This window comes from Xyrauchen texanus, chromosome 7 (assembly GCF_025860055.1).
Source record: "Xyrauchen texanus isolate HMW12.3.18 chromosome 7, RBS_HiC_50CHRs, whole genome shotgun sequence".
Classification (NCBI taxonomy): domain Eukaryota; kingdom Metazoa; phylum Chordata; class Actinopteri; order Cypriniformes; family Catostomidae; genus Xyrauchen; species Xyrauchen texanus.
Window position 1 is genome coordinate 10,142,048 of NC_068282.1, and position 20,313 is coordinate 10,162,360.

A 20,313-nucleotide genomic window follows, 5' to 3' on the forward strand; every position below is an offset into this window, starting at 1 on the left:
CACTGTAAATGAGTAAAAAACAAACAAACAAAAAAATAAAATAAATATATATAAAACATTTATATTTAAAAAAAATAATAATACAATTTTGTTAAACCTTGCAAAGCACCCACTTTGTTGAAAAACAGACAGCAAGTTCTTTACATGATCTTTACATGTTCATGATTCTATATTATTTTTTAAAATATGATTTTATTACAAATCTAAGCCACTCAAAAAATTTAGTAAGGACTTCAGTATATTATTTCATTATCAAGCATGTTTATTTCAGTCACATTTTTACACATTAGATCATCCCTGTGGAATGTAATGTTACTCATCTGGACTACAATGGATTTATTGGCAAAATTATTGGTGGTGGTAATCAATTAGACAATACTGTCCAAACTCCTGCAGACAAAGCATGGAACGATTCAATATTTTAAACAAGTTACACAAATCTGACACCAAACCTGACGGAACAACGTTTTTCTGGAATGGTTTTATCAAGCAAGACTAATAACAGGAACTTCAAATCAATCTAAAAATAAAAAGCACATTAAAGGTTGTACTTTTTGGATATGGAAATGAAACATTGGATATGGCAAGTTCCAAGTTTTGTGGATATGTATAGTATGGATTCTTAACCTCAGGTCTATGACTATGCTTATAACAGGATTTAACCATTCATTTCACTATTTAAATCCTTGTTTAAAGAGGAAAAAGAAACCAAATACTTCTGTTTTTCCTTTTAAAAAACAAAGATTCGAGGGCATAATTGTTTTCCATCTCAAATGTTAACAGTCTGCTGCAGCTATATATTAAGCAACCATTTAAATTACTTTATTTTTTATCTGACCACTGCTTGATCTCAACTGTGGCTTAAGTGCTTGATGTGGAATGAAGTGTTCCATAAGTATCTCCATTATTGCTTTCTAAATTGTACAGTCTAATCTTGTTAATGTACTTTAGCTACATAACCAAAATTGTCATTTTAAATAAATTTCTGTAAACTACTAGTATTCCTGAGATTTCAAATGCACAATCATTGATAAGGCAATCATTCCAAAAACAGTAAAATTAGCCGTTTGAAAAGTCTTTCACAGCATTGAAATAACACTCACACAAATCCTCTTCACAACTGCAACTGACAACTATTTAAAATTATGTCATCACACTACATTTGAGGATCAACAAACTTCAATTGATAATTCAATCACTCCTAATACAGCATTCAATCTGAAAAATAGGGGTTGTCATTATTGTATACTCATTTAGATCAATCTTTAGGGCACCTATCCTAATAAAGCATCATAGTCTAAATACCATATTAGAGTACCACTCTTTGGCTGTACTTTGGTTATGGGATACTTGGTTGATTCCCCCTTGATTCGGCTGAGCTGAGTGACAAGTTCATGCTTGCTTTTTCCCATAACTAAAACACCTACCCTTTGAGCTCTATTGATAGCTGTGAAAGTGAGACTCATCCTCTGGTGAGGTTTAAATGGGCTTTCAGTCAGAGTAACCAGTCGTTCTCTATGACTGTCCAACTTGGTGTCCTGGAACAGTGAGGCAGTGTGGCCATCATGACCCACACCTAGCAGGATGTAATGGAACCTGGAGGCATTGATAAATTGATTGATTTCTTTCTCATATAGAATAGGACCACCATCCTCCTCCACACATAACCGCTGGTTAAGGTGCACTGGCATGGGGTGGATATTAAAGTAGGGTATGCGAATATGCTGAAGCAGGAGATTGTGAATGGATTGGAAGTTTGAGCCTGACTCTGTGTGTGGGACACATCGCTCGTCCACTTGCCATATATGAGTGTTGCGCCATGGAAAAGTGTAGAGGTTCAGGGCAAGAGAACGGAGTAGTGCCACTGGGCTGGAGCCACCAGACAACGCCAGGTGAAACTGACCTTCTTCATGAATGGCCTTCTCAGCGGCCAGCAAAAGATCAGAGGCCAAACGTTCCACCAGTTCCTGTGCCCATGCGGACACCATATCAGAACTACGGAACTTCCCTTGCATCACCTGGAAGTTCTCCTCCACACCTGTCTTGATCACATTGACCAATGCTTCATGGCTAAAGGCGACCTGATGGCCACGCAGTTGAAAGTTCAGCAGGTTGCCATTGGCTACACCACCAGGGTATAGCCGAGGAAAGTCCTGAGCCAAGCTGTCAAGGAGTGGAGTCCAGAATGCCCAGGAAGCAAGGAGTCCCTCTGAACTGATAAAGCTGTCCTTGCGGCCAATGAAGACATGCAAGATCAGCTCGCAATAAGCCTCTCTGGGTACGATTGGTGTCTGGACGTAATGATCACTGAGTGGTAACCCCAGCACATTCACATCTTTGTACTCTGTGATCTCTTTCCAATTGCTGCTCACCAGATCAGGTTTGAAGAGATTCTTGCTGACAAGAATCGCTGGGTACTGAAGTTTCCCATGACCCAGAAAAAATATAATCTGTTTGGGTTTGCACTGAACATTGTTGGAATCCTGGACACAAAATGTGTCACTTCTGAAGAGAACACGAGCATAACTAACACGTTCATCAAGTGCCTTGCCTGAGGTCATAAAAATGGGGATGCCCTCAAACTGTGCATTGTCGACATGAATGACCACACCTGTAAACACAACCATTGTCAACGCAAGCATATGTTGAATGTTTTTCAAAGTTCAAATAAATCAGTCAGATAACTAAAAAGCTCTTCAACTTACCAGCAAATGTGGGAGTACGGCTGAAGTAATCCTTTGTTTTATTAAGCTCTTGCTGAACTTCTCCATTGTAAGCATGGTACTGACCAATAACTGCATTGCTTCTATCAATGAAATTAAGGGAAGCCAAGAAAATGAGTTTGTTTTTTAGTATCTCCGCACTGTTGGATAGGTTTGCAGGAAGGTTCATCAACATAAGGGTCATGAATTCTGTAAGATGGTTCTGGAGAACATCCCTGATGACTCCATATTGATCATAAAACTGAATCCGCCCTGTGAATTCATATTATAAAAAGGTATATGGTTATACTTGTCCTATATTGTCTACAGTACATATATTTGTCCAGAGCTTTATGACACCAACAAGCAATGTAAAACCAGAGGAGCGGTGTAGAGTGGTGTTTCAAAAATTACTTTTTTGAAATTTGAATGGAATTCAGTACCTTTGGCATCTAAGGTTTCCTTTAATACAATTTCTATTCTTTCAATATGGTGCTTGTTCCAGATGGGGTCCAGAAGTTTCTTATTCTCCATCCTAAATGGCAATATTTTAGACACAACCTTTGGGGCACAAAAAGGTGTCATTATTTAAGCCTAAAGTTAATTGATGTGAAAGTATGTTAATGACAATCTGATCTCGTCAAATCAAGTAGCTATATACCCACATTTGTGTCAAATAATTTTTATGTGGCTCAATCTACATATTCAGGCAGTTTCTTGGTGAAATTAACACTAAACACGCTACTACAACAATGGCTTTTATTCACTTTCACACAAATCATGAGTATAACAGCGAGTATATCGACCTGTTCCTCACACAATTTTATTTTATGACATCAAAACAATTTAACTATAGCCCATGACTTGTAAGGCAATACATTTGAACTTTTCATTACATAACCTACTACATACAGTATATAAGCTTTTTCCAAGCATGATCTAATTTATAGTATTTCACCGGGGGACAAGTTCTGAAGAGCACAACAGTCAATACATGGGCCAAGTGTAACAGAAGTACCACAAAATGGTGTGGCTGCTTCAGCAATGGACCAGATCCACATATCCAGGTTGGAGAGTGGAAGTAGACACATTGCAGGGTAAACTTGAATGGCGGTGAATGGGAATCCACAGCAAATAAAATGTTTGCTTCACATTTGCTTCAACAGCAAAAGAAAAATAATCAACGATTACACTTTCACAGCTTTGCAAAAATATAAAGCACTGGATAACAGCACTAAGAGAGAATTAGGCCAAATTGTGTCACTCCCTCAGCAGCTGTGTTAGAAGCCTCATTGCAGCTGTGGTAACTGATTTTTTTTTACTTATTCAAGAGTAATATAATACAAAGTACAACATTATAAATTTACACTACATATTTTTAAAATTGTAAATATAAAAAGCTTGCATTGTTAAAGAAGGCAGAAACTCGTCATAGCAGGTCTGTGAAAAGGGTCCATTGCCTTTTTCATCTCCCACTTGCTTTTATGACACTATTTGGTTAGGTTTAAGGTAGGTACGTTTTGATGATTTAAAACTCGACAGGGCCATTTACCTTAAAAATCTGTTTGAGAGAAACTTTTAGCACCACACAGTGTACATTTCACCTCAGAACTGCCACAATGAGTATTGAACCTCATAATACAATTTTGCAAAAATGTTACCAGTCATGCAATTTTCAAGAGATCAGGTTGATGTATAAAACAGCATTATACCTGCTTGCCTAAATAGTGGTCAATCCTGTACATCTCCTCTTCATTAAGCTTGCCTGACAGCTGTTTGGAAAGGAACTGGGCACTACCAAAATCATGTCCAAATGGCTTCTCCAGCACAACCCTTAGCCATGCGTTATGTGAGGGGCGGCAAGTGCTGTTGATCTTGTCAGCAATGTCTGCATATGAGAAAGCTGGTACAGACAAGTAGAAGAGCCTCCCTGCTTCCACCATATCTTCCTGTTCTACCTGCAGTTTGATCAGCTGGATGAGCTTCTCATAGTCCTCAGAAGTCTTCAGCTGATGATACTGGGCCAGATGCAGGAACTGCTCTTTAACCAATGCACAGCGTTCTGCAGAAAGCTCCGAAGGGCAAGTAAGCTCCTTCAAGATCTCAAACAGCACTTCGGTGCCCTTCCCAGCAGGCGAAAGGCCCCCACCAAAAAATGAAAAGGTGTATCCTTTGCCTACCTGGTCAGCGTAGAGCTGGAAAAAGCCCTGCCACAGGTACTTCCTGGCCAAGTCACCAGTTCCTCCCACAATTACCACAGACACATGCCCAAGACTCTGCTTGGTCTCATTCATTTCTGTCTGGCCTCTCTGCCAGAATATGATGGCCATTAGCAGCAGCTCCCATCGTATTCGCAGCATTGTTATGCCAAGCACCTTCCCTTTAAGAAAATAAAATAATTTCAGGGTGTTTAAAAAGCTAGAGATGCAAATTCAAAATGCATTTGACTAAATTTAAATGCCACACCATATAATAAAATGTGCAACATGATAAAGTGATAAGCAAAAAAATGCTCTCTCATGATTTTATCTAAATCAGCCACAACCACTAGCGACAGAAAATATTTCCAGTCACTTGGTGCTGGGAAGCCACACCCACAGTGAAATCTCATTGGTCCAAAATACCAATCCACATAACTGTAAACATAAAATATGCTCTTGTGTATGATTGTGGCGTCGTGCATTTTCACAATCAGCGTGGTCAAACTACTTAAAATATGCTGAATGATTGTCATTTTGCACCTGGTTATGATACTGTATCAGATTTAAAATATAAATAAAAATTTGTTGTTAGAAAAACTGAAAGAAAACCAAACCAAAAAATCTGATATTAAAAAATTTTCAATTTTGACTAAAGGCACTGCTCTCCCTGAGGGCCCATTTAGAAGCTAGATTATAGACTTTGATTTCTTGGCCTTTTGTATCAAGGCTACATTTCCCATCAATAACTCTGTATAAAGCTAACATCTTATGCAAATATTTGGCTGATGATTACAAACTAGCCAAAAACCATAGGGTCAGCACTGCAACTAAGATAAGACTTCAGTCTTGGTACAGAACTCATGCCACAGAAATGCAATCATTAGAGGCACAATGTGACATTTAATTCACTCACGACATTTCTTTTCATTAACAACCTGTGGAAATAGTGCCACAATTAAAAGTAAAACTGTAATTTATTTTATTTTTAAAGAATAGATGCTGAGTTAATGCTAGAATGAAACACTTTGCAATGTAATCCACTCAACTATACTGCATTCTTCAATCTGAGACACTTTTCATTTGGAGAGTTAAATGTAAAGCACATTATTCAATATTTTTGAGGGATTCTGTCTTTTATAATGCATTTCATTTTAAACAGTGCATTAAATCATTCCACAAGCAAAAATAATCACTATCCAATCACAGGCTTGAGGCAGTATGCAGGATGCATTATAGAGAACGTTCGGACAATCAGCTGTAAGCTGTAGAAATAGAACGAGATATCTAAACTATTGACGCGATGTGACAGTCACATCTACTGTAGACAGTTGGGTTGCTCCGATACCAAAATTTCTGCTTTGGTACGATACCAGCCCTGGTACCTCGGTTTCGATACTGAATTGATACTTCGACAACAACAAAATAGCCTCAGATTATAACTGATTAAATCACACAGAAAAGGACTTCATAAAGTCTTGCAGTTGCAAATTCTGCATTTTCCATTTGAATTTTTCTGGATTCAAAGTTTTGTTTTAATTAAATATTATCATCAAAACAGTTTTTAATCAAATAAATACATATTTAAATCAAATAAAATATAATATTCTTTAACAACAAAATGTGCTGATATTTAGTACACTTGTTTTTGTTATATTGCTTACATGTACAATAACTGTAATAATATTTATAAATTATAATAAAACTATTTATTATTAAATTATTGTTATTAGTAGTATTATTGCTATTACCTTGAATATAATATTTTTCCAATACAAAAGTAATATTTTTCTGTCTATTTCTTGCATGCATCCTGTTAAACAGAGCTTTTATTTTGGCAGAACTTTTACTCTGACAAGGCTTTGAGTTCCTCCAGTGTGGTAGTTTGAATCTTAATGAAATGCAACAGTTGCTAGCTGAGATCTCAGAGAAGCGTAATCTTTGTGTGAGTGCAGATGCTCATACATTGAAAGTGCACCCAGTAATTTTATCCTCATTAAAAAAAAAGTTTAACTCCTAAAAGACATGAATTTAAATTTCCAATATATGTATGAAACCACTCATGACCACTTACATTAAAATGAAACATTCAGTCATATCAGTAACCTTATAAAAGCTGTTTTATTCTACATGGAGAGGGTCCACATGGGGGCTGCCAAGTTAGAATTACAAAACCAGACGAATACTACTCGCTTGATCTCCGTAACTGTCCTGTTATTTGACACTTTCACTCATTGATTAAATTAATCATGGCTGACTGTGAATACTACATTTCTACAATGGCATCTGAAACTGAAAACAATTGATTTTAAATGATGCTGCATCCAAGCCGCTAGATGTCACTGTAAGTCTAAGATGACACAAAGACAAAAGTTACAGAGTGCACCTTTAAACACTGTATAATGTGCATCACGTGCAATCTCGTTTGTGTATGTGTGAGTGTTTGTGTGAAGTATGACATGGAGCACAGCAGCACCTCTTGTTTGCATGCAGACTGCATATTATTTAATTGAATGCCATCCTTATTGTCCAATGTTCAATGATCACACTTGGCCATATCAAGATTTGAATTTCATTAAATGCCAAATTGTTGCTGATTTCATCTAAAAAAAAAAGTAATCTCGTAAAATTCTGCTAATAGCATAATCCTGTAGTTTGGTACCGAAATTAGCAACAAGATATCGTGCCATTGTATTATTTTGGTATCATAATACCAGTATTTACTAAAACCCTAGTAGACAGCATGTTTCATTACTGTAAAATGGGAGCCATTCGCTTTGACGCATTGACACATTTGACACATTGCACCAGTTGTAGAAAGGGTGCGAGAGCTGCATGTGCACTTTGATGTTTTTACTTAGTTTTAATTTAGCTCATTATTTTGTCTGAGGTATAAGCAGAATTACAGCTTCCAAACAAGAAATGCACTGAAAACAAGCCCTAATAGGTCTAAATGTATGGAGGATGAATCAGGGTCCAACGGATCAAGCATTGCAACATCAGGCAATGTCTGAGCACAAACCGTTAGGTTCAGTTTTTCTACAAGTCATGGTACCTCTACCTCACACAAATTATTTTTCTGCACAAACTAGGCTATTTCGTTAAGCAAAAATGGCAAACATTTGAGAGTTGTTTGCTGAAGAAAGAAATGTCAATGAAAAGCAAATAATTTCTCAGTAAATGAAGCGAACTTGTGTAATAATGCATTCTAACTTAGTAGCTGTTTATCGTCGATCACATTCAGACATGTTGTCTGAAGGTGAGAATGTGACAGCACTATAATTGTATATGGTAGAGTTGAGAATGATGTTCCAAGAATAATTGTGACAAATCTAAAAGCAATAGTCTACCAGGAAAACTCTAATGTGTGAAGGGCAAAGATGACTGAGTCTATGCAACCTTAATGCTCAGACAAAGCAAGCACTGTTTGCTTATTTGGGTGTTGCAAATGTCCAAACATAAAGACAGTATCTTTCCTTCAAGTAAATACAACCGTATCACAGGAACAAAATAGAGACTATCAAATATTATACAGTATAACCGGATGCAGAGGAGTTAGTCCTTAGTAAACTCAGTCAGCTGCTAGACGGCTATAATTCAGCACGTTTTATAGTCAGATCAATTTGTTGTGCAATACCTTTTTAACTCTGTAACTTGAAAATGAAAGTAAAATGAAAATGCTTGTGTTTGTAATTTAAGTATACCAGACTCTTGGAAATATGCTTTGGTCAAGCTAAGACACTTAAACATGATCAATTATATCTTGATTATTTCCACAAAATTTAACAAGCTGCCTAGCCATATGGAACAGAATAGAAAGAGCTAAAGGTAGCCACTGCTTAGCGAATGTTAGAGAGTTCACTTGCATGAGGGTGTCAACTTGAAGGGTTTTTTATTTTTCTTAAAATGTATCATCATCTTTTGACATGTTGATATTATCATACCAATATCTGCAATTGTGTAAAGCAGGACTGTTTTAGAGTTAAACAAGCAAACCAAAGACTTCCTGGAGGAAGTGAATAATATTTTATTTAATATATAAAAGATATACAGAGGTCCAAAAAGGTATTTGGACATTTATGTCACACTGTAAAATGTGTGAATGCCATTGCATTAGATAACAAAACCAAGTGGCATCTCCAAAATAAAAATAAAAAATGCTAGACATTTTCTCAAAACTAACTTCCCCAAAAGTTCACACAGGTGTCCTAGCAGAGTATTAAGTTAATCGAATGCATGATTTAGTGGATATGTTGCGATAATGTTTGAAAAACAGAAATGGTCTACATACTTTTTGTCTTAATTATGGACAGTGTATCTTTACTTTAATATACAACCTAACATTTCTTTTTGTGAAATGTTGTGCTTGTGTGTGTTTCTGCTATCTTTCTTTTAAGTAAATGCTGCATGCTTTTTAATTATGATATCTACTGCAATTGATAAGTGTGGCTTAATTTTCCAAATACTTTTTGAGGCTATTGTTTAAGATGGGGACATACAAATGTAGACCTACAGCATAGTGTATGTGTAGCCTAATGTGTGTGTGTTTTTTTTAATCAATTGTCAATTAGCATTGGTGATTTAACAACATAAAATGTAAAAATTCACAAATAACCTGAGCATTATATCGATTGGTAATATAAAACAATTCTATTGACAAGTCTACTTACTAATATTTTATTAATAGGAGAATAAACTTGGTTTAGGCCTACTTCAGCCGCACAAATATTATCAGAAAGAAGTCTACACCAGAAAGTGCAGTTCCTGACAGCACCTGTTATAGCTAACAAACACAAGCTTTAACAAAGGCACACAAGATATATCATTTTAAACGTCAAATAATATATGATATCAGCACCCAGAATGGCAAATTCATAACGACAAAGATTATTTTTGAAACGGAGAGACTGTGTGGACATACCTGATTCACCTCTGGACAGTATTGTGACAGCGCGAACAGCGTGGACGAGCTTATAGTGACACATACTACAAACAAGCGTTTCCAGATAATGGTCACGTGATCTCAGGTCGGGTTAATCTTGTGGTTTAGATACAGAGAATATTCGCTTTTATTAATAACAATCGCCGTAATTATAGTACCAGTCTAATGTAATTTTGCTTGTGTTAGATATTAGCAATAAACTTGTACTTTTTATTCGTTGTTTCTGTGTACTTACGGTAAAATACACTGAGAGGGAAGATGAAATGAGCGTGTGCTGTGAAACAATATATTTAAACCATCGAATATTTAAATCCATCGAATTCTTGACGGTACAGTTTTCAGAAGGTACGCTGTCTACTCGTTCAGTGTATCAGTCTTGAATATGAGGAAGATATGTTGCTGGATTATATTTATTGTTTGATTCATTGAGTTTAAATCGAAATGTCATTCCAAAGTGTACATAAGTATTGAAAATTCACGACTGTTTGTGTTATGCAACTCGGTATGTAGCCCAGAGGGGGCGATATTTGCCAGTAGGTCTTTTTAGGGTTGCCAACCGTCCTGTAGAAAACGGGATCGTCCTGTATTTAAAGATAAAATGTCTCTTATGTGAAATCGTTCCAGATCGCTAATTTAACATTGATATAAATGTTCAATAAGATCGTATGAATACGATTGTATGAATACACTGACTCATGAAGACAACAAGTACAGAGGAAAAAATAAACAAATAAAATAAAATATTATTTAAAATATTAAAACATATGCATAAACCAACCAAAATGTATAGATAAATAACATAAAGAACACACACACACACACACACACACACACACACACACACACACATTATTATTATTTTTTTTTAATGAGTCATGGGTCAGGAAAGTTCTTTTTAAACCACTAGTTACAAACCTAGAGATAAGAAAGGCTGTGCCATCTGAAACCGATTTCACAATGTATTGTGTAATGAGTTTTCATAAGAGTATACTCCTATCTTTATGCACATGTCTTTATTCTGCTTTTTTTCCATTCAGTCATTAACCTCTCATTACATGTAGACTCTCCCCATGAATAAGCAAGTTTCCAAAGTTTCTGATCCACACTGTACATTCTAGCAAGAAATGAAGAATTAACAAATAAAGCATAGGATGAGGTATTCAATTTGAGAGATACAACTATGTAGTAATAATATGATGGATCAGATTGAACAAAGTTTATATTTTGGTTCCTTGAATTGGACAGCCTGGTAATTTGGTACTTGGACTCAGTCTGGACTTTTGGGTTAGAGCTTGGGCCTTGAGGGATCTTGAGGGGTCTATGTCTTAGGGGGTCCGATATTGATCTAAGCCTGGGTTAAGTCAGGTATTGTTCTGCATCTGGATCTCAGGTTTTGACTCTAACTCTTTTGTTAAGGACCTTTATGATTTTATGTAAATTGTTCTTAAAAACCTATATTTGGTCTGCTTGAGTTTAATGAATGTAGAATTTTTTGTAAAGATTGCAAAAGAGATCTCTACTGGTATTCAACATCAAAGCTGCACGGGGCCAGAAATAGATTCTATTTCTCATGTCATGTCTTACATTTTGACAATAGACACTAGCACACATTTAAGAGCTCTTCGTCCATCTACATCAGGTTTGCAGTGGCTTGTTTCCAGGTGTCGGGCCACTGCAGGGCTTCTCAGCTGGAGGCCCCTGATAGTCAGAGGCCTCAGGGCATTGACCCCGTTGGCTTGGTCCAAATCAGAATTATTTTTGGAATGGTTGTTAGAGGAATATTCAGAGTTTATTACAAGTTAAGCTCAATTTGTGACACAATGTTGATTTCCTCAAATATTCTTTTATTAAAAAAAGACAACTTGAAATAGAAATGAAAGGGGCCAGTTAATAAACACTAAAATGCACACCGTTACAAAAGTAGCCACAAGACATAAACAAAATACAAAATCACTTACTATATCTTGGTAAAGCTATAACCAATATTATACAACTTCGTGGTCATGACAACAAAACCCTGTAATCCCAATATTGAAAATAACTTAACACAGATAAGGTTATTAAGTGATTTTATCACACTAATGGAAACATGTAAATGCTTCATGATTATGTTTCTAGTATAGCAAGTTTGTAAGTGTGTGTTTGAGTCATGCAGAAAAACCCAAAATGAATAGATGTTGCTGTCTTAACATGCAGCCAATGGGGTTACGTGGTGTGTGTGTGTGTGTGTGTGTGTGTGTGTGTGTGTGTGTGTGTGTGTGTGTGTGTGTGTGTGTGTGTGTGTGTGTGTGTGTGTTAAAGAAATGTAGAGGTAAGAATGGCTATGGCAACAGGGAGCTCATTGTGTTGAATATCTCCTAACACTCTTACAAACATCCTCGTTCTTCCCATCACCCCCTGCCCTACTGCCACCCAGCCACTTGCCTTCCTTCCGTTAGATTCAAGTGCTTTGTTCCTCCTTAAGTCCTTTGTTCTTCTTCCAGCATGGCATTCCAATCAAGCTGAGCACACAAACACATGCATATGACTAATTTACAGGCCTGCCTTCTATCTATCTATCTATCTATCTATCTATCTATCTATCTATCTATCTATCTATCTATCTATCTATCTATCTATCTATCTATCTATCTATCTATCTATCTATCTATCTATCTATCTATCTATCTATCCATCCATCCATCCATCCATCCATCCATCCATCCATCCATCCATCCATCCATCCATCCACACTACAGTAATTGACAATCAATTTCCTGCATGGCTGAACTAGTTTCATGTCTCTCTCTCTCTCTCTCTCTCTCTCTCTCTCTCTCTCTCGTAATACTCTAGTCCTTTCTTCTCACAAAATACATTTAATCACACATCAATATGTCATGTCCATTTATTTATTTTATAATTAGACATGTATTAAGCAGGATAATGTACAGTCAGAGGGTCACTGTCACAAAACAAACCATTTCAGGGTGATATAAGACCCCTTCAAATTCACGTTGGGGTCCTGATCACCCTGTCAGTGTTTATTGTGTAAATATTCAAAGTAGGCCTATATAATATACATATAATGTATAATATATAATGGTCTGTAATATGTTTATCTTAAGGCATTTTACATGTTTTTCTCCTGAAAAAAAATAAACAGAAACAGTTTTGAAAAGTTGTTCTGAAAAAGCTGTTAGAACAATTTCCTAACGCCACTGTTTAATTATCTTGCTTAAAACAGCCCAAGACACAGTGAGTAGTTTGGAAAGAATGTGGCAAAGTGATATTGAAATATGGTCAACAAAGCTGAACTAGCAACGTGGTTATAATTTTTTTTTATCAAGAAACCAGAACCATTCAGAATCAAGAATTCAACAATGCCATAGTATACAAATTTTGTATTCAATCAGAATAAAATGTAATGTTTTCTGATAACACTGAGAGCAGTCACTTATGATATGATTACAGTTTTAGGTGAAACCCTAATGAAAAGTCTTATATAAATGTGGGGTCAATTAAAATAAATTATAGACTCAATAGGCTGTGTGAGTATACACTTTAAAAATGTCTGTAATTTTAACAGTAAAAGAATGAAAAAAAATAATACAGTAAAAGTATGTTTTTAACCATATAATTAATGATAACAATGTATACCATACTTAACAAGAGAATACATATGCTTTTTACTGTAAACTATTGTTAAAATTAGGGTGAAAAACAACAAGTTCCTGTGTGAGCCATCACATTTTCATAATATTTTATGGAAATAGTTGTGTTTAGTTTGTATTCTTGATATAAGATACTGTATGTACCTTGGGTTATATTTTATGTTGTGCAGTTAATGCTTATTACATTATTTTATTGTTACCCTGTTTGTGTTTGAGTGAGAAAAATGCTATTTATATTCATTTAATTGTGTGCCTATACATATTAAATCCATTTATGTCCATGAATAATTTTGAGAACTTTGCATTAATAATGTGTTAACATCTCAACATGTCACTGGCACATATCCCACGACAGCATCCCTTCACCCCCAGTTAAGGGATCAGTCTGGACTGTTAACAAAGCTTTTGAGGGGCAGACAGATTTAGAGGACCCCACAATGGAGGGCCGCCTCTGTATTTGCGTTTTTGGCAAGAGCTTGTGACAAGGTTGACAAGAGGGTGTCGAGGGGTAAAAGATTTGAATGAACCTGCCGCCGTGGTCCTACTGCAGACCCTGACCCCCAGAGTAACGGGCCAACCTCCTGGCGTGATGTGCCTTGTAATGGTGGTTGTGTGGAACAGCGTGGAGGGCTGCTGGGGGGATGATGAGAGTGCAGCAGATAATTCAAGCCTCCTGCACAGCACACAGCCCTTGAATGAAAAGGGACTTCTGTATTGTGAGGCCATCTCAATGGCTCTATCTCCTCATTTGTTGAAGACAAATGTTTTTCTGAACATAAGTGCCTTGTGCTTACACGCCACACAGAGCAAAGTCATTAATCATCCATTTTGTGTGGCCAGGCAGTTTATTAGCATGATAAACAAGGGTTTACTTTGTTTAAGCATTAATAACACAGTAGGCTTGTGACTGTATAACATTTTCACATCACAATAAATGCTGAAGCTTTTATATGGAATATGGTATTAACACAGTATTGAATTACATTAAGAAAATTGGTTGAATGACAAACAAACTTTGTTGTTCTCTTAATAACAACTTTAATTACTTTTTTAATACTACACTGGCCTTTTAAATTAACAAATAGCAAGGAACTTTGAGTATTAAAAAAACTAGGGCTGTCAATCTATGGCTGTTTTTAATCAAATTAATTACCGCATGGTATGCTGATTAATTCATCAAATTAACTGCAATGAATTGCAAACATACATTTTTGCTTAGAAAGCTACTCAAACAACAATAGTTAAATATATAATGATTAAATAATTATAAATGTTATATTAATAATACATATATTATAAATATATGAATTAATAAATATATACACTATATACATTATACTAATAATAATAATTCAGATAATTAAAATGCATTGCATTATTTTGGCACACAAGTAAAGCATTAAAATAGACTATACAAAAAGTGGCTTTAGAATGCAATATATTGTTTCTTTCCATATTATTGAAGATAAGCCTATCATTGGTCTACAGTCCATAGAAATCCATTTTGTACTGAATTTGTCAATCAGTCCTAGATTTATTATACGTTTGTTTAAGGACACCTGCTTCAGACGGATGCTTTTTGGTACTCAAAGTTTGAATTGTTCATCTATAAGGAATATTCCTTAATACGGTCCGTGGACATGATTAATTGTGTTAAAAAATGTATGTGTGATTTTTTGTATAATTTATCGCAGCGAATTAACGCTGTAAATTGTCAGCCCTAAAAAATTATGCATGTTTTTTTCTGGATAGCAAGCCAGTTGCTAATATATAGCTAAGCGCCATCTTCAAATGTAATAACTGCAAGTTCACTCACACTATATAGCAACATACGATTGCGTTGCATTGCATTCCACCTCCCCTTAACGCCCCTTATATATATAAATAAATGGCACATTCTATTAACATTGACATTATATGGGGCCTGGGTAGCTCAGCAAGCAAAGACGCTGACTACCACACCTGGAGTCGCAAGTTTGAATACAGGGTGTGCTGAGTGACTCCAGTTTCCTAAGCAACCAATTGGCCCAGTTGCTAGGATGGGTAGAGTCACGTTGGGTTAACCTCCTCGTGGTCACTATAATGTTGTTCTTGCTCTCGGTGAGGTGCATGGTGAGTTGTGAAGCCTCCATGCGTGCTAGGTCTCCGCAATAACGTGCTCAACAAGCCACGTGATAAGATGCGTGGATTGATGGTCTCAGACGCAGAGGCAACTGAGATTCGTCCTCTGCCACCTGGATTGAGGCGAGCCACTACGCCACCATTAGGACTTAGAGCACATCAGGAATTGGGCATGCCAAATTGGGGAGAAAAGGGTGGAAAAAAAAACATTGACATTATACAGTATATAGGCCTACAGTACATAAATTAAATTGCACAATTCAATTATAGAGTCAATAAATAAAGTACATGGCAGAATTCGTACAAATTGCTGCTACACTTTGCTATTACACATAATCCCTAATTACAAATGTAACCCTCCCCTCCTAGTTTTCATTGATGCAAAATCATCAATGACTTTGTCAAATCTGCCCAGCAATCACATGGTTGATACTAATTATTGCAAGACCACTAAGAATATCCTGTGTCATGGTGTAGCCTAACTATAGGCCTACTGTTTATCATGGTTATTTTACATCCATAATCCCAACCGTAAAGAGTGTTTATGGCTGAGTAGCCAGTCGGGGCATCTTTCTCCCATCGCGATCTTGCAAGCTCTGCGGGGGCAGGGTGGCACGATTTGGGGCAAATGGCAACAACAGTAACATTTTTGTCACTTAGTGTGTTGTCTCTCAGTTTCCAAAAACAGTTAGGAAAAACGAGCAGAACTTTCACACCTTTATCTTGCTGAATTGCGTGGTATAAATTGTCCCATGAGTGAACATGTTGGAGGTGTTCCTGTGTTTTGTTGCCACTTTTCTGCAACAAGTTTTACACAAAGAGAAACCATCTTTGAACAACAATCCCTCTGCATTTTTTGGAACCCAAAATACTTCCACACTTCTGACTAAACCATTTTAGACTGTGGATAAAGGACTGTGTTCCTCATTCAGCCATGCTTCTCGTCCACGTTCCCTTTCAAAAATTGAGAGTTCACAACAAATCTCAAAACTTGCCACAAATTCGACACTTATTATTTTTACAGGCAAATTAACTTTGCGGCAAACTTGCAGCAAATTATCCATTGTTGCCAAAGGTTTGCTGCAGGTTCACCACTACTGGTGAAGAGCTGCAAACTTCCGGAAAACATTTGTGGTGAATTGTGGCACATTTCATGTAAAAATAATTAATGCAAATTTGTGGCAAGTTTGCGGCTAGATTGCCAGAACTCTAGATATTTTTTAAGGGTGGTTTTGTTTACATTAGAGTGTGCAGATGTCACTTATGCCACACAGTATTGTGGATCTTGATATGTTGATGGAAATAAAACAACTGTGCAATCAGAAAAATCTAAACAAAAGAGGTTATCTAGACTTATTTATAGTAGTTTGAAGTGCCCACGATAGTAATATCATGCAAGTTAATTACTGTGATATACAATGTTACCAAAAACCATCACATGCCTAATACTCAGTAGGCTCTCTCTCATACTTATACATATACACAAAATAGTAGATTATTTACAATCTGGTCACTTTCAGTTTAGTTTTTGTGTCGAACTGGTTGCCATTAAAATAAATATTGGATATTCAAAATGTTACTACTTCCTGAATACTGCAGTATACACTATTTACTGCTTACTATTGTTTAAAAATAGTTTGTGATACAAAATACATAATGTATGCATTATTAAGCGATCCTAAATTGTTGTCACATGACTTCATCATCACATTGTATGTTTTATTTAGCAAGTGCATTCAGTCATGGAGTGAAATAATGGAAATTCTAATTGTTATATTTACATTTTAATCCAATTTTGTGTTAGAAAGTTGTAACTCTTGGCAGTCTGATCAAATAATGAGTCAAGAAACAGATGTTAAAAACTGTGGCTGATAATAAAATTATCTCAATTCAGTCCATACAATTGAGTTTCATCTATGTAGATGTATAGGGAGTTTGTATGTAGGACTCAACCCAGTCTCAAGAAACGTTGTAACAATAGTATGAGGCGTAATACTGTAGTTAGAAATCATACAGGTTGGCTCGTATAAAAAGGAATTTACTCCCATAGAGGAAAATTAAAAATGAACCAATGGATGGTGTAACCTACAGCGACTGAAAACATTTCAAGGAACGAAAACTAAAAATTAACACATTTTTAAGACCCTTTCAATTGTTCCCGAGTGAAAACGCTAATTTTAAATGTTGGTAACCGGTAAATGTTTTTCTAAAGTCTAAATGGTTTATCACCATAGATCTTCAAAATAACCACTTCCTGTTGCCCAAAAAATTTGCATGCATTTTGATTCTAAAGGAAAATGCTGCATCACACATTTGCTGCATCTTTGCCGTTGTGGATGTAGCCTTCTGTGATATGCTTAAGAACTTTTAGAGAACCAGTATATATAATTACTTCTCATGGACAGTAAATCCAGATACAAGGAAAAATATTGAAAGTACATTTCTCATTTGTTTCCAAGTCTTCAGAGAATTATTGTTAGATGATGCATTGATACAGATTTGATGTTGCCGGGTTGACCGAGAAGAAGATCTGTAATTAAAACATGTAAGTAAAATAAAATAATAAAATATTACATGTTTGAAATAAAATAATTTGGCCCTCATAAAATGACGTTTAATCCACATAAAATTACATTTAATCCAAACAAATCCTGCATAAAATGATGTTTAATCTGCATAAAATTACATTTAATCCAAACAAATCCTGCATAAAATGACGTTTAATCCAAATTGTGTGCATGCATGCAGGAAAGAAAGATTTTGACTATTAATTGTTTTTAGATGGCCAGATGTATATTGAAATATTTTTTATATTTTGGGGAATATATTTAATATTAAATAAATGTATTGAAATTTTTTTTTTTTTTTTTACATAGGCTACAGTATATTTTGCTTGTTTCGATTTCTGTGCAGATAATTACTCACATGGGGGAGAAAAGAAATGTAATTGCTTATTATGACATATTAATGACTTATAGCAGGTAGCATTCTACTTTGCTGTTTAGTTTTATGTTCTCTCCAATGTCATACATTTGTTTTCTTTCTGTGTTTTAATTATTTTATTTTGGTTGGTTAAATTATTTTTTTTTTATTCTGGGGTTCTGCCAGACATGTTTGGCATACAAGACATTTGTGATCACAACCCTAATGCCAACTGACTGAGGACATTCCTTTCTGATGTCATCTCTTGGTAAGGGCTTTGGAATGAAGGGTCTTGTAGACACTTAAGTGGTTATGGATTTTGTCTGTTATGGAAGTCATTATGGAAGTCTGTACATTTTTTATGTGGGTATTTTTTTTAAAATTATGCTCCATACATGCATTATTTTGAGTCCTTCTACTGCATTCATACTATACAATAATAAAAAATATATAACCCTCACATTAATCTCAGAAATGTAAGTTTGAGACACATGCTAATCCTTTTGAGAGCTTCAACCCATATTTCTGAGGTTTATTCTAGTCTTGATATATCAGTAAATATGTGCTTTCTGAGTTTTGAATTTGTCTAGAGCCCTGTCACATAAATCCCTAGTCCAAAATTAAAGCTGAGGACAATTCATGTCTATCTCATGAATATTCATAGCAGCTCTCACAATGCAGGCAGCCTGTAAAGCTCTTGAGAAGAAGTCAGCCTGTGTTTGTCTCACAGGTCAAGGAACTCTGACAGACTGTCGCACAAAGGAGTCTTGACTCAAGCATTTTTTCCTGTTGCCTGGCGATGCTTTTGTTTGTCGTATTCCGCTGTCTAAATATTCATACTTCTTCAAGTCATTTGTAGTAATTCATTCATTGAGGCAAGCCTACTTAACCCCTTCTCTCACTTGTCATGGGAAAGAAATAGTGATGGTGCGATATGCAAAATAGTTTCAGCATGTTTTACTTGTATTTCAGTAAATAACCCTGTCATCTATAGGCTACCTCATACCACATTCACCTAAATTTTAGAACATTTTCCAGCCTGTGCTGAAGTATTATCTTTGTACTGGATTGCTCTTGAAATTCTGTATTAATATTGTTGTCTCCTTTAAAATATATTGCTTAAAGAAAGTCAAGCATATTTTAAGGACCATTACATTTAAAACAATAAATTAAGAGAAAAACATACTGTATTACAATAATGAAAATCTCATGAGAATTATTATTGAGAATAATCAAACGTAAAAGTAGAACATCTGTAGACTACACTTTATGCCAGTTAGTATTTTGGTGGAAATAAGGTGCTTAATTTTCATGAAAATAAATTAAGAATGCAAACAATCTTAATCGTACTAAATCTAGACTTTATTTTCTTTATGCAAAATTGCAAATTATTTAATATTTGTTGTCTTTTGAATTTGTGGTGAACTCTGACCTGGACATGTTTTCAAGTTTCACCCAAAAACTAAATGTAGGCTACAAATGTAAATGTACTTTGTGACCTTAAGAATAGTTTAGCTAATTAAGTTCTTGAACTGGCTGTCTTCTGAAACATGAAAGTTGTTGCAGTCTGCAAAGAAATCACCTGGTTATTAGCTTCAAAGAGTAAGCGTTTTAAAAGCCGTCTCTTTGAACTGATCCCGTGTCCAATCGGCTAAAATTAAATTTATGCAAATGAACGTGGGCAAACATTCTAAAACTCATTGAACAGGTGTATGGGCCGTTACCCAAGGCGCCCACACGTCCTAGGCCACGCCCACCGGTTCCATACATGGAGCGCA

General features: G+C 35.7%; 1 protein-coding gene across 1 annotated transcript; it reads right to left on the reverse strand.

Moving 5' to 3' along the window:
• Positions 1 to 230: 230 nt before the first annotated feature.
• h6pd (hexose-6-phosphate dehydrogenase (glucose 1-dehydrogenase)) lies at positions 231 to 9,870 on the reverse strand. Its single transcript, XM_052131096.1, has 5 exons — positions 9,822 to 9,870; positions 4,415 to 5,082; positions 3,146 to 3,263; positions 2,706 to 2,975; positions 231 to 2,611 (listed from the first exon to the last, which is right to left on the reverse strand). The coding sequence occupies exons 2-5, from the start codon at positions 5,060 to 5,062 to the stop codon at positions 1,275 to 1,277; spliced, it is 2,373 nt and encodes a 790-aa protein (XP_051987056.1). The 5' UTR covers positions 5,063 to 5,082; positions 9,822 to 9,870; the 3' UTR covers positions 231 to 1,274.
• Positions 9,871 to 20,313: the final 10,443 nt, after the last annotated feature.